This window comes from Pogona vitticeps, chromosome 3 (assembly GCF_051106095.1).
Source record: "Pogona vitticeps strain Pit_001003342236 chromosome 3, PviZW2.1, whole genome shotgun sequence".
Classification (NCBI taxonomy): Eukaryota; Metazoa; Chordata; class Lepidosauria; order Squamata; family Agamidae; genus Pogona; species Pogona vitticeps.
Window position 1 is genome coordinate 103,206,497 of NC_135785.1, and position 18,627 is coordinate 103,225,123.

General features: G+C 40.8%; 1 protein-coding gene across 49 annotated transcripts in view; it reads left to right on the forward strand.

Annotated features, from left to right (window-relative positions):
• Positions 1-18,627, forward strand: part of LDB3 (LIM domain binding 3) — a 202,713-nt gene that overhangs the window by 150,508 nt on the left and 33,578 nt on the right. For 18 of the 49 annotated variants that reach the window (XM_078390976.1, XM_072995086.2, XM_078390979.1 and 15 more), the window contains 3 exons: positions 2,512-2,547; positions 4,474-4,680; positions 9,297-9,467. The exons of 4 other annotated variants lie outside the window; for them this stretch is intronic. In XM_078390976.1, the coding sequence (XP_078247102.1) occupies positions 2,512-2,547; positions 4,474-4,680; positions 9,297-9,467 (414 nt within the window). The remainder of the gene's footprint in view (positions 1-2,511; positions 2,548-4,473; positions 4,681-9,296; positions 9,468-18,627) is intronic. 27 more of the 49 variants (XM_078390983.1, XM_078390990.1, XM_078390985.1 and 24 more) reach the window with 3 other exon arrangements.

Consider the following 18,627-nt stretch of genomic DNA (forward strand, 5'->3'; position numbering starts at 1 on the left):
TCTTGAATGCTCTGTGGTTCTTGCTACACCATTTTAATATTTCATTTTAGTCACAGACTACTCTGTCTAATACTTATACTCTCATACTCCATGAGCACCTGTTTCAGTCAGACTACTGTTCTTTCTGTGATTTTGCCAGTGTACTGAAAAATGGGCTTGGCTGTAGAGCTTTTATGTTTGGTTTATTTTAGCTCTACAATAGGTGAGTGAGTATCATTGGTCAGATATTCCTTTGTTGACCTCAGAGACTTTGGTCTGGCTGATATATCGGCCTTGAATACAAATTCCACTGAGTTTCAGAGGCAGTCTTGTTGAAGGAGGTAGTGGGCTATATCCAGCTGTTGGACACAAATAGGTTAGACCACTGGTTCTTAACCTTGGGTTACTCAGGAGTTTTGGACTGCAACTCCCAGAAGCCTTCACCACCAACTGTGCTGGCTGGGGTTTCTGGGAGTTGCAGTTCAAAAACATCTGAGTAACAAAGGTTAAGAACCACGGGGTTAGACCAATGGTTCTCAAATGTGGGTCCCCGGGTGTTCTTGGACTGCAACTCCCAAACATCACAGCAAGTGATGAAGACTTCTGGGAACTGCAGTCCAAGAACAACAGGGGATCTCAGTTTGAGAACCACTGGATTAGACGAAGTGGCCAAAACACTGTTGCTTAACATAGCAAATTATACTAGGATAGGCCCACTGAATTAATAGAGATTTAGTGAGTTAACTGCTCCATATGTTCCATTGATTTGAATATGCCTGCTCTAACTGCAGTTTATTACATTAAAGTTAATTACAGTTAGGACAGGCCGGTTTGAATCAATGGAACTTACAGAGGAGTTGACTCACTAAATCCCCATTGAATCTATTCACCTACTTTAATGTGGTTTACTGCACTGAGCGACAGGATGTTGGTCAGTGAATCAATGAGGCATACATAATTGTTGACTTAACAATACCCTTTCATTCAATTGATTTAATCAGTTATAGTTAACAACTGGATTTAGCCCAATGATCTACACAGGCTGATCAGGTGTTAATGTTTATAATCCACTTGGTTTCTTGAATACAAGTTATGTTAAGAAGTATTCCTATGTTTGTGTGTGAATCCTTTCATGGACTTCCAAATGAATAATGCATAGCCCACAGGCATAGTGATCACTGATCATCTTCCAATTTTTCCTTCCAAATGTGGGCCTCATGGAAATGTCCCAAAGTTTCATACCTGAGCTTTGGCTAGAGCATGTCCTAAACTGAAAGTGTTCTAAAATGGAAGGTGGGTTAAGTAATATATTGAGGATCCAGTGTCTATTGTCATGAATTTAACCCCATGCACCAGAGCTCTCAAGAATTTTTGTCTCTTAAAACTCTCACTTTTGGAGAGACCCAAATTGTAAACTGAACATGTGTAAATATTCCAAGAATTGGAATTCAGAGCTGCAATTTAGAAATCAGTATCAGTTATCTGCTCAATGTTTGTAAATTCCTTGGAAATCCATATAACTTCCAAAGACGTTCCATATAACTTCCAGGGAAGCAGTTAGGTGTTTCACATGGGAAAGCACACTTGCACAGAGAGATAGAACAGTGGTTGAAATCTGTTTGTAAGATGCAACTAGTGTTGGCCCATTGAGTCAATGGAATTTATGGATCCATTGACTCACCAAACACCTTCTAATTCAATGGGCCTAACCTAGCTGTGAATTACTACAGGGTTTCAATCACTGTGTCCTTCATTTTGGGGTAATATCTCAGTGGTTCAAGCATCATTTTCATTTCTTGTGTTGGAAAGTCCTGAGATTTACAGGAGGGTATGTAGCAAAAGAGAATGTTGATTCTATTTTTTTAAAAAAATATCAAAATTGTTGGGCTAAAATGATCTAAATTTAAAGAAAAGAAAGTCAGTGTTATATTATGGAACTATAAAATACTTGATTTTACTTGAAAGGTTAAACATAGCATTATATAATGAACAATAGACTGAAGCTTCATCATTTGGATTCCAGCACTATATCTGCTTCCAGATTAGGAATTATGATTCATGACCTGGAATGGGAGATATGGGTCTGTTTGAATGACCAACTTATTCTTACCTGGGATATCTCTAGTTAAAGACATTTCAGCCAATTAACAATTAAAACTAATACAATTACTCAACTAGATGTTTTTTTTTAATTCTACATAGCAATAAATACATGTTCTCATTTATTCACCCAATACGACCACCATGTAGGGGGAAATTTCCAACTCTAGAGCTGGCATAGGTTATTTCAGTTTCTGCAATGAGCTCTCTGCATGAGAAACTAATGCTAAGGAGAACAAGCCTAGCCTAGTATGCTCTCTCTGGCACTCACCATGGATACCTTTTCATGTGTTCAGAGGACCATAGAAAATGTTCTGCCTTGTCAGCCAGGCGAGTCCATCATGTCTTCTGTTTTCTTGCACTAATCACTGTTTCCCTTAGCGTGGAAATGTTCACTGATTTTATTCATACCATATTCCCCTCCTTCCACAGTGGCAAGAAACACGTTGCTGAAACCTCTGAAAACAGGTAATGTGTGTTGCATATTGGGTTCTTTATTTTTACAGAATACCTCTTCAGAATTTTCCAACTCCAGAGGGATGATGGCTGCCAGGGTAGTCTCTGGCCCAAACAGAGGGAGAAGGGCTCCTCATGGGAAAATGGCAGGGTAGGGTACCCTTTGTTTGGATGATTAGCCACCTATAATGACTATATCAAGCAGATTTAAGTCATGCTAATCAGTGGTTTAAACACTTCTTTAAAATGTCATGGACAATCGTATATTAAATACATGCTGATTATTAATATTATTGGTTTAATGTACTTGAAATGTTTTTAATGCATTTCTCTACCTCAAGAACCTTCCTGTAGAGGTCTAGGTAAATCTCTGTCTCCATCAGGTTTCAAATATAAATCGACTTAACTATACATACATTGTTTTGTAATTTTTTGTTTATGTTTTTTCCCCTAAAATATTCTGCTCATGTAGTTGAGTGGTTAATCTCTATGGCTGAAATTCTAAATTCTGTTTTAATGTTTTGAAGCCAAAATTGAATAAATAAATAAATAAAATCTGTGGGAATGAGACAGACTATGAGTATCTGCAGGCTAAAGCCATTTCCCCTTCCCACTTTTTGTTGGACTAGATGTATTGCACCATATATGTGATCGGTTGGGCTACCACTATGAAACTCAAATCCATTTGAGCTGTATCTTCTCCATCCATGTCTCATGATGATTTTGACCTATCAAATAACCTCTGCTTTAAAAAAAAATCTATTTGGACAGTTTAGTTGAATAGTGATAAAAGACACCACAAAATTGTTCCTAGACTAAGAGTTAGATCCAAAGTTGCACTCTTTGAGCAGAAAGCATCTTCTATTCATGGAGGGCCTGTGCCAAGGGAAATGGAAACTAAATCAAAAGATGTTTTTCTGTTTGCACACGAATGCTCATGAGCTTGCAGATGATCATAAACAAGCAGAAATATAAGAGTAGCTATAAACTCTGCCAGTGATAACACTGTGTGAAGCAGCAGTCTGTTAGCTGGTGTTTCCCAAAGGTAATGGACTACAGTCCCATCATCCCCAACTAGAAATGCATGGCTGTTGGAGATGAGCTAGCCATTACTTTCTTCCTCCTATCACTTATTTGGCTCTAACTTATAGTCTTTTGATCTCATTAATGGATAGCGTGTTCGTAGATGGAATGACGTGCGAGTCCACAATAGTAATAATAATGACTACAGTAGGCTTATGAAGGAGAGGCGTATTGGAGAGTTGCTATTGTAAATTTCTTTTCTGGAAATGCAACTCAAAAATATGGTACTTTTCATAATCCCAAAGCTTTTCTTGGACACCTAATACGAATATCCAACTATTTGCCATTTAAAGGAGCAACTCACTTTAAAAACTTTTCTGTTATCACACACAGCCTTTCATATTAACCGGGTTTGGTGGATTGCCTCTTTAAATGCTGTTTTTAGCACAGGGAAAGTAACAAAAGGCACTGACTTGGGTCTATTCCCATGCAGGGATTTATGCACAATTGGTGACCCCAGGTGGGAATGGAGAGTCACATTTTTTTAAAGTACATCTAACCATTTCAACAGGGTTGCAATGCTGAGGTACATTGAGATGTGCAATATCAATGTGCATCTTCGTAACCTGCACATGCTGAAGCCTGCTTCTGAGTGCATGTTCTTTTGTTGGATCACGGCAAATGGTTAAAATGGAATGCACAGCTAGTAATGTTGAAGAATCTGGCATTCCATGATAGATTCACACTGGAGGCATGTAGACCTATGTGCATAAACTTGCCAGCTACTTTTTTTGACTAGTTTTTGACACCATACTAAGACCATCAAGTTGGTCTTAGGGCTTTCAGTCATAGATGATGTGATGAAATCTCTCTCCTTCTCATGAACTCTATGCCCTTGTAATCTCTGTTACCCAGCCCTACAGGTACTGCTCATGAGCCACAGTATGCGACATCAAGTGTTTGGCATCACCCTAAGTCTCGCAACACAGATGCCAACACTGAAAGAGCTAAAGCAGTGGCTTCCAAAGGTTCTGTGAGATTTGGAGCAGGTACAAACCAGAGGGAGGCCAGCTATGTCAGTGCTGGCCAAGCAGTCCCTCTTGCTTCATCCAGTAATCAAAGGTACACTGCGCTGCATAACTCTATGACTGATGTTGCTTGGTTATTTGTTATGGGCTTGTAATAACATCATCTAACTTTGAATGGAACAGACCAGTTTTTAAAGCAGCACATACACACCCTTATAGATGTATATCTATAGGATAGCCCTATTGGAACATCACTGGATTTGCCCACATAGTGCTATTACCCAACACAGAATATTCATCTGTAGATGTGAGCCCCAGGCATATACAGTACTGTAAAGTCATATACGTGCATGGATCTCCTATCTCCATATCTGTGTACAGGGATTTATGTATATAAAATAATGGGGTGGGACTGTGTGGTTCAGCAACCCCTGGATATTCAGGTAAGCAGTTCACTAATGCCACAAATTGGGTTTAAACATTCAGTCAAAAGGACCATCCTGGCTGAAGGTGTGTTGTAAGCATGAGGGACTCTTGAAGTAACAGTACTCGTGATTGTCATGTAATTATCTTTGAGTGATTATATCTACTTATTATTATAACTAGTTATAATTAACTGGATTTGCACAGTCCATGGGAGAGAAGATGCTCCCTCCCTTCTAGCAGAGGTTGGAAAAGCTACACTTTGCGAAGGGCCCGGAACTCTCCAGTCATCACGGGGTTTCCAAGCTAGAGAGAAAGTGAGCACATATGTCAAAGGTTGTCACACAGAAGTAAGTGGAGATCTGCCTTTTGCTGCTCCAGAGGTTAAATCTAATACATGTCAGGAGGACAGATTTCAGTTCAATATTGGAAGAAACTTCTTGACACAAAAATCAGTTAAAAAAGTAGCAATATAATAATTTATTAGCTACAACCTACCTAAAAGGACGATGGGTTCCCTATTACTGCAGATCTTCAATCTATTAGGGATTCACTAGTTTTTGGATTTTATGCATTAAGCATCAGATTGGACTAGATTCCATACAATTCCCCTCCAACTCTGTGATAAGAACTACAAGCAACAATCTATCTAGGCTGTGCAGCTGTGCAGCTGTGCAGCACTGCATTGGGGCCCTGCAGCCACAGCAATTGCTGCCCATGGGGTTACGGTCGTGGCTGGAACCCCACGTGCGCCCAGAACTTGTGGAAAATTAGAGAGAATGCACTAAATGGAAGTATCATTTAGTATGTGCAGTTGCTTTGAACAATTCTGACTTTAAAAGAAAAAGGTCACATATAGGAATTGTAGGGAAAAATCACATACAGAATTCTGTATCTACTCTGAACTGATACGGGGGTTCCTTTGTGATATTTCCCCTTGACTTCAGTAGAGGTGGTGGATTTCGTCCTTTTACTAAAGTGAATGGAGTCGCCGTTACTTTCACTACTGCAAGAAACTACTGAATTATAAAGAAAATAGAATTATATAGAATTATAAAGAAAGAAAGTAGAAATAGAAAAAAAATTGACTCAATGTTTACATATTGGACACAAAGTCAATTCAGGCAATCAGATTACTGCTTTATTCTAGTCCAGGCACTCCAGAAAACGTCATTCTCATGTGCACTGGTGTTAAATCCTACTAAAACAGAACTAAGCTATGAATTTTTTTTAAAAAAATCCATATTAACTCTTGATCAACATGCAACTTGGAAGTTATTGTGTGCCAGCTTTTAACAGGTTCAAAATGGTACTCAAGACCAAGTGCAAATTTAGCTTTTTGCATTTCTTAAAGGAGAATAGCTGTAACATTTGCCTTGTTTTATTTTGGGGGTTTTAAAAAAAGGCATCTGACTACTTATTATTCTCCATGTGAGCTCTGCCTTATCTACTTACTGCTTAAAAGTTTTTGTGTGGGTTTTGTGTGTATTTAACACTATTTTTCATCCTTTTGCCATCATAACATATGTGGGATTTTGTAACATCATATGAGAAAGTTTCAACACTTTTCCATCAGATTGTGGGTTCGCATTTCATCTCTGTCTTGTTACGCTGTACGGTACTTCATTTGTCTATTGTTCTTATGTATAGTGATGTATGTTTAAGGGCTGAGATTACCCTATATAAATATAAAATCCTGTGAAATTAATGGACTGGGACGGATGATTCAAGGTATTTGGTTGGTGCACACAAATACACATACTTGCAAATTAAAATGATTTTTCATAGCTCAGCTACTCAATATTTCATGGTTTGCAGCTGTGTGAATGGATTCCACCGAAAAGTTTTGGATCTGAGGGAGAGTTTGGTGATATGAACATTCAGTCTATAGTATTAGACCTGGAATGGTTCATTCATACCTGCAGGTCATCAGTAACCACTACAGTCATGCAAAGCAGTGAGTGTGCATGTGTGAACTAGTATACCTAGACAAAAGCAAATGGAGGAAGAAACATTAAAAAAAACAAAACCTGACCTTCCATTTTGCAAACAATGTGGTATCTGGCTCCTGTGATATATCAAAATTATTGCACAAAATGTTGTGCAGAATATATGATGCCTCATGCATAATTTTTTCCTGATACTCAGCAAGTTACAGTTTTGAGTGAATCAACGTGCATGCACTCTGAATTTAGAAATCTATGGAACAGCTGCAATGCCTGCATCTCTGAATAAGGAAATATTTGCTAACTGTAGTGTATTACTTTTAAAATGGAAATATTGGTTGAGTGATAAAGAACAGTTTTTTCTTAAAAAGATGAAAGGGTAGTTGGTAAATAATATTTTCCAGCTTTTTTTTGGTTTGCATTTCCTGAATACACTTCAGGAGGTAATAGACGGAATACAGAAATGAAATCATGTAAGATATTGATACAGTTGATTTGGTATCAGAGAGCATTGTAATTGGTTGGAATAATAACTCAAACACCTCTGGTTCAAGCTATTTACAGACACTTCCTGTTTTCCCTTTCTGATCTTCTTTCTGCTTTTTCCTCTTTTCTTCCTTTTTTCCTACTAGCCCTTCGAGATCAATCTTATCAAAATAGTGTAATGGTGGTCATGTACCATGATGGTTTATTTTCCTTGTTTGCATTCATGATCCTTTAAAACTTTCTGCAGGACGTGACTGCTCTGCAAAACATATTGTCTATGAGATTCAAATAATGCATAAAATAGAGACAAGGGTCTGAGATAGTTTATAGGTATATGTGACTATACACAAATGTTTACACATGCCTTTAATGGCTAAGATATGTTTGCACAAAAATGCTTAGTTTGCATGCATGTGTGTGCATACGTACATGCACTGTAGTATACACTTTTTGCAAAAAGTGATGGAAGTACATCATCATTGATTTTTGAGGAAAATACTCACAGGATCTAAGCAGTAGGATGTCTTTAGTGAATAATCTTAAAATACTGAATTTAAAGGAGTGGCCAATTGGGAAGAGAGGCCTAAAGTGTTTGCTGAAAAACAGTACTAAAGTAATGATTCAGTATCCCCATATGCATGTATTATGGAAGGGAGGTATGCAAAATATGCTATGACTCTGGCCCCCACCCACCCAGTTTTGAACACCACAGTATTGTGTGACTGGTACAGAGCATATAACCAGGAAAAATCACATGGTACAATTCTTATTGAATCACACCGTTCAAATTGTAGGTGAAGCATCAATACTCATAAGTGTGCATACAAATGCTTACATTAGTAGCAGAAAAAAAAACTGTTTATCAAAAATGTGAATTTCAGGAAGATTACAAGGCCAGAATCTTCAATAGCAGAAGAAGTTCTATATGAGGTCTCCAGTAATGAATGCAGTTATTACACCGAGCAACAGATGCACTCTCAACTTTTGAACAAATTTTGCTAGTAGAGGAAACCCAAAGATTGTAAAGGATTGTTTCAGTAAAGCACAGTAGTATTGTTTACTCAAAGAGATGTTTGCACAGATCTGTTTCTTCATGCAGCCACATATCATAGGTTCATAACTGTGTTGAGAAAGGTTAGTGTAAATTGGATGATACAGATTTTTTTTTTACCTGAGAACTCACTTCAGGCCATAATAGGAGAATTACATAAGGAATTAAGGGGAGGATTCAGAGCTTGGGGGACATGCCCACCTGGTGACCATTGTGTTGGGGGTAGGACAATGATGTGGTGACAGTATGGGTTAAAAAAAAGAAAAAAAGGAGGTCTCGGTGTCTGCTTATTTATGCATATAGAATCTTTCCCCCATGGATACTACTTTTACCCATCATTCCTTCCCACCTTATCATATTTTGTATTTCATCCTCTTTCCAAGGAATCAGAGTGACATTCTGTGAACACCAAATAGGGGCTGTTGAGTCCAATGAACCCCTTTAACAACTTTTTCCCCTATTACTATTGCTCCATGTTTTCTGGTACAGACTGCTGCGTGTTTACTCTGCGTACCATCTAGCACACACTTAACTTTTTTTCTCATAGATCTGTTTATTCATACCTGCACAATTTGGTACAGAAATTGGGCAGTGGACCTAGCTCTGAGACTGCTGTGTCATTCCCTATTAGCTCTAACTGTGACTGAAGCCTAACCAGACTCGATGCTTATATATCCTTGTGTTTCAAAATTGCTGAAGTCATTTTACTTACCTCTTTGTGCGTATCCAAAGAAAATGACCTTGCCCTGAAAATGCATAGCTTTTAAAAATGTGCCTTGTTTTGTTCAATTTAACTTTAATCAGTACCCCTGTTGAGCATGCGCCAGTGTCTACCAGCTGTGTCTCTTCTGCTATGCCGCCTGCTTCTGCCAATCAATCCACTAGTGCCACTTACAGTGCTGTCCGTCAGATGAGCCCAGCTTCAGCGTCAGCCACTTCAGTGGTACAGGACTCCAGCCCATCCTCCTGCCAAAGGTAAAACATTGTGCTTGTTCGCCTCATCCATTTGCCTTGATGTGTGCAGTAGGACAGGAAGGAGGATTTAAGAAAAGGGGAATGGGAATTTGGAAATAGCACTGCTAGTGCTAATATTAAGGTTGAATCGTTATTCAGATGTTCATTCATTAATGTCAAACCTATAAAAGTTTTCATAAAATTAATACATTAGTTGATTCCTTAAACTGTTAAACTAAAATACCATTTACAATTACTGAAAATGGCGAGCAATGAATTATAGTAGTGAGGAATGATAATCATTACTTTTGAGTGGCTAGTTAAGAATTAAAGTGAAAAGTTAGAAAATAATTTAAACTGATAATGTGAATTAGAGACAAGAAATGAATTTTTAGGGAATGAACTGAGCTTTGGAAAGAAACAAGTCTCAGAGGATTTCAGCAAATGATTACAAAGATTGTTTTAGCACTGTATGAGAAACAAACACTCTATGTGGAAAAAAAAATTCAAGGCTTACAATAAAAAAAATGAATCAGAGGTGCTTTAAAAATCCTTCCCACCACTACAAGTTCAAGAAAGTCTGGAAGCATTTGATTCTGCCAGTATACTTAAGCTAAAATGAATAAAGACCTATACAATAATCATTCTGGATGGAGACTAATGTAAGGATGAAATATAACTATCATAAATCCATTTTTGTTGTGTTTTAAATCCCTGTCATGTCATTGTTTTCGTCTTTGATGACTAGCTATTTCTGAAATAACTGCTGCTGGTGAGGGATGAGTAGTAACAGTTTGGGGAAGAAGCCATTAGATGAAAAACCAGTTGTCACAAGAACTGTGAGTTTATAGGTGACCTCCTGTACTCCTGGTAAAATGATGATGCTCAGGTGACTAAACCAGTTCTTCTCAGCAGTTTGGAGCCTGGAATTTTTTTTTCTGGATCAAAACTAAAGGTACACCTCATGGAAAAAGACCATGTGTGTTCATGTGCGTGTGTGTATACACATAAACATACATTTTAGAATGGGCAAAATGTTCTCATGTTGTCAGACTACAACTCCCATTAGCCTCAGCCATAGCCACCATAGTCAATGGTGAGGGACGCTAAGAGCTGCAATGGTATCTGCATTTTGCCAACTCATGTTCTAGAACCCTGGACACGAGTTCTCTTTGCAATAACAGGATCGCATTACTGTAGTGGTATTGGTTCCTAGGTGATTCCAGGCTCAAGAATGGGACTGTTTTCTGGGCAGTTGTGTTTACTAATAAGACCAGTGAACTTGGCTAGAATTCATGAAAACCTATGCCAGATAAAGCTGGTTAGTTATTAAGGTGTCTTTAGAAGGAGTCAAAGAAAAATAATTATGTTTTATCAGGTACAACAATAAAAGGCAGGAAACACAGACAGCATATCAGTCACCTTACTAGATCAGTTTAAAATGCTTGGACAAATAGTTTTGGGTGAGAAAAATATGATTATATGATTTCAATGCTAATTCAGTAGGGTTAGCACGATTCCTAAGAGCCAAGCACTCAAAACCCCTCTGCCCTAGAGCGCCACCTTTTGTCGGTTTTGCTTTTTTCCATATTTGAAATCTAAAATTTCAAGTTAATTCTATTGAATTTTTAAAGACATTTGTGACTTTTGAGGAAAAAAGACACATGGATTTCCTAGCCATCCCCGGTCAGAATATATTGATTTAGAGCATCTCAGAGAGCTGGCCAGACCATGCTGGGATGTCTGGGGTTCAAATCTCACTTCAGCCACAAACACACTCAGTGTCCTTAAGCAAGCTACACTGTGTTTCAGGCCCCTGCAACAGGTTACCTTGCAGGATTGTTATGAGGATTACTGAAATGTTTCATGTGTGGCAGTATTTAAAGGCAAAACATGACTTCTCCTCCTACAATTACAGTGGTGCCTCACTTAACGATTGCCTTGTTTAGCTATGTTTTTTAAAAAGAATTCTATGCATCATTTAACGATGTTTCCTATGGGCGATTTTTGCTTAGCGATTTCAGGACCATGCGTCGCATAGCGAATGCATTTTTAGGTCCCCTCTTTCGCTTAACAATGTCCGTTTTTTCAATTTTAAAAGTGTCTTAAAATGTTCAAAAATGTTTTAAATGCTTGGAATCGTTAGTGCACCTTCTAAAACGTGTGCAAACTTAATTTGGCTTTGATCTGACTTTTCGTTATTTTTTGGTGAATTTTTTTCTCCCCCATAGGAAAGCATTGAAACCAACTTTTGACAGCTGTCAAAAGTTGGGCTCAATGCATTTCAATGGGGGAGGAAAAAAATCACAAAAAATTAACAAAAAGCCAGCAACTTTTAAATGCTTGGATTCGTTAGAGCACCTTGCAAAACCTGTGCAAACTTAGTTTGGCTTCGTTCTGAGTCTTCATTAAGTTTTTGTGCATTTTTTTCTCCCCCATAGGAAAGCATGGAGCTGTCAAATTTTGACAGCTGTCAAAATTTGGTGGGGGAAAAAAATTCAGCAAAAATTAACGAAAAGTCAGATCAAAGCCAAATTAAGTTTGCACCCATTTTAGAAGGTGCACTAATGATTCCAAGCATTTAAAAGTTTTTGAACCTTTTAAGACACACTTAAATTTGCAAAAATGGACATCGCAAAACCATTGAAATGCATTGAATAGGCTTCAATGCATTCCAATGGAGGAAACATTGTATTGCTTAACGATGTTTCCTATGGGTTTTTTCGCTTAAGGACGGCAATCTGTGCCTATTGGAACGGATTAACCGGTTTTCAATGCATTTCTATGGGAAAACACGTTTTGCTTAACTATGTTTTTCCATAGCGATGTTTTTTTAACCAATTAACATCGTTAAGCGAGGCACCACTGTACTCTATAAATGTCAAAAAGGAAATATTTTTTAAAGAGCTCTAAAATCTTTCTGAAATACTTTTACAATATTTTCTCAGAGCCTGAAGCATGAAAACAACCAGAATTGCTTTTACTGTGCATTCTACCAGATAATATAGATAAGACAAAGAACTACCTAGTTATACATATGGTCACTGCAGCCAGAATTCTTTATGCTAAGAACTGGAAGAAAATGGAGATACCAAAACAAAAGGAACGTATTGAGAAGATATGGGAAGCAGCAGAAATGGATATTCTATCAGAAGTGTTGAAAGACTGTCCAAATACAAAAGGCAACTGAACGATGGGATTTGTTATATAAATGGCTTGAATCACCAGATAGTGCTTGAATAACACAGAATTACCGTATTTTTCGCTCCATAAGACGCACCTCTCTATAAGACACACCAAATTTTTAGGAGAAGAAAACAGGAAAAAATAATCTGTTTTCTTCTCCTAAAAATTGGTGAGCCTTATGGAGAGGTCCATCTTATGGAACACACCCTAGGACCCTTTGGAGGCTCATCCTGCCCCCCGGGGGTCAGAGGGGGCGAAGTTGCCACCTTCTCGGACTCTTCTGAAGCTTCCCAAGCCTCGAAAGAGTCCCAGAAGGTGGCGATTTCGCCCCAACTGGCCCAGCGTGGGGGGGGGGATGAGCCTCCAAAGGGTCCTAGGGTGTGTCCCAGGACCCTTTAGAGCACTGGTTCTTAACCTTGGGTTACTCAGGAGTTTTGGACTGCAACTCCCAGAAGCCTTCACCACCAACTGTGCTGGCTGGGGTTTCTGGGAGTTGTAGTTCAAAAACATCTGAGTAACAAAGGTTAAGAACCACTGCTTTAGAGAATCACCCTGCTCCCCCAGGGGTCAGAAGGGGCAAAGTCACGAGCTTCTGGGACTCTTCTGAAGCTTCCCAAGCCTCAAAAGAGTCCCAGAAGGTGCGATTTTGCCCCGTCTGGCCCAGCGAGGGGGGGGAAGGGTGAGCCTCCAAAGGGTCCTAGGGTGTGTTCCAGGACCCTGTACAGACTCACCCTGCCCCCCCGGGATCAGAGGGGGTGAAATCACCACCTTCTGGGACTCTTCTGAGGCTTCCCAAGCCTCAAAAGACTCCTAGAAACTGGCGATTTCGCCAGAGCTGGATCCGTGCAGGGGTGGGGGGAGCGTGGCAAGGGTCATGGAAGGCTCACCCAGACCCTTGTGATGCTCCCCCCACCTCCTCCACAGGGCGGGGGGGTGAAATCGCCAGCTTCTGGGAGTCTTTTGAGGCTTGAGAAGCCTCAAAGACTCCCAGAAACCAGCGATTTTGCCAGTGCTGGATCCGTACGGGGGTGGGAGGAGTGTCGCAAGGCTCCGAGTGAGCCTTCCAGGACCCTTGCGACACTCCCCCCACCTGGAAGCTGGCGATTTCACCCGCGCTGGCCCCGTGGGGGTGGGGGGAGCGTCACAAGGGTCCTGGAAGGCTCACCCGGACCCTTGCAACGCTCCCCCCCACGGGGCCAGTGGGGATGAAATTGCTGCCTTCGCTCCATAAGACGCATGGACTTTCCCACCCACATTTGGGTGGGGAGTGCATCTTATGGAGCAAAAAATACGGTAAACTAAGATGTAACTGTAAGTCAAAACCCGGAGGGCAATCAAATTGTAGAAAGGCGAAAAGTCGACTTGATATTACAACATGAACAAACAGATTGGATGACAGTACATTTTATGCTCTCCTTTCCCCTCTTCCCCCCCCCCCCCGCACATATCCTCCTCTACCTTTTGTACTCATTACCTTATCACTAGTTTTTAAAAATAAAAAATAAATTAATATTGGCAGGGATTAATTAATGGATTTTGTAATCAAGGTAAAAAATTTAGAATAAATAAAAGATGTTGGTATAAGGCTAAAAAAAGGTAGTTTAGGTATTCCTAATATAAAATATGCAGCAAATCAGCTAAGATTTATTAGAAATATAATATTTAACAAAGGAAAATTAATTTGGTGGGATACGGAATCCTCAGAAATCAATAGGAACTTTGAAAAATATTTGTTCAATGTAGTAAAAAGAAATGCAATAAATCAGGTGAATAATCCCTTTTAAAGAAATACAGTATGTTAAATACAGTGGACCCTCGACTTAACGGAATTAATCTGTATTGGAACAATGGCCGCAGGTCGAAAATTCTGTAGGTCAAGGGTCCATTTGCCATAGGAATGCATTGAAAACCATTTAATCCATAACCGGCATGACTGGCGGCAGAGAGGATTTCCGAGAGGCCTCCCATGGTGGCGGAGAAGCCCTGGAAGGCATCTGGAGGTCCCCCTCTGGAGCTTCCCGGGGAGTAGACTTCAGCCCCACAGTCGAGGCAGGTTTTTTTTTCCCCACCCGAGGTGTAAAGGGAGAAAGGAGACACCTTCGGGGCCCAAATGAGGAGGAAGGCTGCCAAATCGGCGGGGAGCAAAGGCGAGCACTGATCAGGCAGGGAGAACCACTCACCTCCTCATAGCACCACAGACAAAGGCAAAGTGGGGAGGGGAGAGCCGTGCGGGCTCCGCAGGCGCAGCTAGAGGAGGAGAAAGAGAAGCAGGGACTTCCCATCCATCGGCTTCACTGCAGCGACGGCTGCCTTGCCTTGTTATGGTGGCAGCCGCTGATGGCGGAGAAGCAACTCGTTGCCGCCAGGGTCCCGCATTCGGATCATGGCACTGCTCCTGGCTGCATCTCCCCACATGGCGCCCCATCTCCCTTCCAGCGGTGTCTCACCTCCCCTCCATCACCACCGCGGTGGCTGCAACCTTGAGGAGCTGAGGGAGGAGGAGGAGAAGCTGCCACCAAGCCGCGCTGGGGAAAAGTTGGCAGCAGGCAGCACGAGGCAAGCGCAAAGTTCCAAAGAGGCAGCCAGGCGAGCCGAGGCAAGGCAAGGCTCCGGCAGGGAAGAAAGGAGGGAGGGGGGCCTCCAAAGCACAATCGGTGGTGGGAGGGACCTCCGAGATGCCTCCCATGGTGGTTGGTGGAGAAGCCCTGGAAGACATCCGGAGGCGCGATCGGCGGACTGGAAGGGGAAGGTGGGGAAAGTGCAGGATTTGAATTTGGCGCTTTCCACGCCTCCCCTTTCTGGTCCGCAGGTCGATTCTCTGGCCACAAGTCGAAGGGAAATTTTGCAGCCGGAGAAGTCCGTAGCTTGAAAATTTCGTAAGTGGAGCCCTACATAAGTCGAGGGTCCACTGTATATGGAATAGATATAGAGAGAAGTTATGTCTCTTTACTTCACCATTAAAATTAGTGACTGAAATAGAAAAAATTCCAGCAAACTTAATGGGTTTATTAGAATTGTTTAAGGATAAAAAAGTTGCCAGATTGAAGGATTGGATGATTAAAATGAGATTTGAAGGATCAGATTATGTGGTTAAACTTCAAACTAATAAATTATCATGGCATAATTATATCCAATTAGATAGTTGGACAAATGAATGGCTGAAAACTAATGGCAAATGTAGAGAATGCACTATGAACAATTTCATATGAACAATTTCTATCATCACATGAAGATATGCAGAAAGATGCTTTGATGAAGGGAGTAGTAAGTAGAATATACAGTGGTGCCCCGCATAGCGACGTTAATCCGTTCCAGGATTAACGTCGCTATCCGAAAACATCGCTAAACGGAACAAAAAACCCCATAGAAACGCATTAAATCCTGTTTAATGCGTTCCTATGGGGCAAAAACTCACCGTTCAGCGAAAATCCTCCATGGGGCGGCCATTTTCGCCGCCTCGGTAAGCAAGGAATCTATCCAGAAAACAGCGGCGGCCATTTTGGAACCGCCCATCAGCTGTTAAAAAAGCATTGCTTTACCGTGATCAGTTCCCCAAGCAGGGAACCGATCATAGTAAAGCACTGCCAACCAGCCAGCTAGCCAGCCCAGGAGACAAGCGAGGGCTCGGGAGGAGAGCCACCGGAATACCTGGGCCTTGCCCTGCCTCCCCGTGGTCCCCGAAGCACCCCTCACCCCAGTCGCCGCCGCCGCTGCCGGCAGGAGGAGGGCCGCCGGAACACCCGGGCCTTGCCCTGCCTCCCTGTGGTCCCCGAAGCACCCCCTCATCCCCTCCACTGCCGCCGTCGGTCAGCTGGGGGAAGGTAGGGGGAAGGGATGGCTCCCTTCCCCCTCCCCTCCTGAAGCTGACGCTGAAGCCGGCATCTCAGCACAGCTCCGGAGGTGGGGGAATCCCTTCCCCCTCCCCTCCTGAAGCTGACGCTGAAGCCGGCATCTCAGCACAGCTCCGGAGGTGGGGGAATCCCTTCCCCCTCCCCTTCTGAAGCCCATGCTGAAGCCGACATTTCAGCTCAGCTCCGGAGGATGGGGAGGGGGAATCCCTTTCCCCCCATCCGCTGGAAGCCCCGCCCATCACCTGCGCGAAAATGGGGCGTAGGGGAAAATTGCAAAGCGATTTTCCCCCATTGAAAATATCGTTTTGCGATCGCTTTTGTGATCGCAAAATCACCTTCGGTATGCGGATTATTCGTTAAACGGGGCACCCGGTAAGTGAGGCACCACTGTATAATCTAATTTTGGAACAAGAGGAAAAAGAGACAGAAACAGAAGGTTTGAAATTAATTTGGGAAAATGATTTAAAGACAGAAATTAAAATAGAGGATTGGATAAAAATTTGGAGGATGAGTTTTAAGGTTAATGTTGGTAAGAATAAAGGAATTTTTTAAAAAAATCATTTTAAGGTGGTATATGACTCTGGTGAAATTCAATATAATAAATTTAGATTATTCTAAACCTTGTTGGAAATGTGATGAAGGAATTGGCATGTTTTATCATATGTGGTGGGACTGTACATTGATTCAGAAATTTTGGAAACTGATTTTCTAGGAAATATGTGATATATTTGGAAAAGATATTTAATTTAACTCTATAATTGCTTTATTGTCAATTTTTGATAAGACAGAATTTGGTTGTTGTTCGAAGGAACTGATTTCCAATTTTATGACAAGTGCTAGAATATTAATAGATAGATTCTGGAATGACATTAAATTAGAAGATCGGTATAATGAAGTATGGGACATTGCATTAAATGATAAATTAACTACTGAACTTAAGATGAAAAGAGGGGAAATAAGTTCAAATATTTTTATGCTATTTTGGGTAGATTTGAATTTGTATTAGCAAAAGGAAAGGGGAAAGTGTCTAAACAACAATCAGTACAACTTTGGAAAGGAAGTTCGTATTAAAAGTATTGTTCGAAGGGGTCCAGTGCATGGTAGTTTAGATTGTACAGCAAGTATTTTGCATTTTTGTATTTGTTTTTGTCCTTAAAAAATAAAAAAAAATTAATATATATATAAATAAATATATAATATATATATTCTCAGAGCATGAAGCATGAAAACAACCTGGTGTTGTTTCAATACTGTGAACCTGCTTCACATTCACAGTATGGGTTGCCTCTCTTTGTTTCTTCTGGCATTAGTAATCTGGCTCTTTATCCTTATGGGCACATCTGATCTTTCGTTTTGATATGTTTATGCTCTGAACTTTTATACTGGCCCCTCTGTTGGAGGGGGAGTGATTGGATGATCCTGTTTTAAGTGGGAGGTTGGAATGTTTCGTTCTTTCTAGTCTTTAGTTTCTAAAATTCACTGTCACTGAATTCAAAGGGCATGTGAAGTGGATTAGGCAGAGACTATGTTCAATAAGCTTCAGCTCTAACTGAATTCATTATCCATTCCGTTTTGCTCTTAGATCACATCCAAATTCAGCCAGTGTATTTGCTGACTTAAATTTAATCATTAATCATCAATAATATGGGATTTGTGCAAGTGTTGATTTGACGGGTTTACTCTAGTGGGGCCAAACAACTGGGTAGCCTATTTATTGATTCTCAGTACATAGCATCCTAAAACTGAAGAAGTGCAACAGTTATGTGAGCTATGAATTCACTGGTTAAACACAGTGCTTCATTGGATCTCCTAACCTGAGTGTACTAGGTAAGTTTTCACTTAATGTGAAGGTGTGATCAGACAGAGGTTTGTCCCACAGTTTGGTCTTTTTTGCAAAGGGGGCTAGTTCACTCCTTTTTCTGGTGACAACATGATGTACAGGCAGTCGCAAGCCAGCCTATCTCTTATCCTTGCCTAACTGCAGCTTTTGGAATCCCTGCCAGGGACTACTGTTTTGTTTGGTTTGGTTTCTGTTTGTTTTCTGTGCGGGCAGGATCACCCCGTTTTGGTCTGGTTCTAGTGTGTGTGATCACCAGGATCAGACCAAAGTGGATGGCTTACATTGCTGTCTTGCTTAAGCTGCT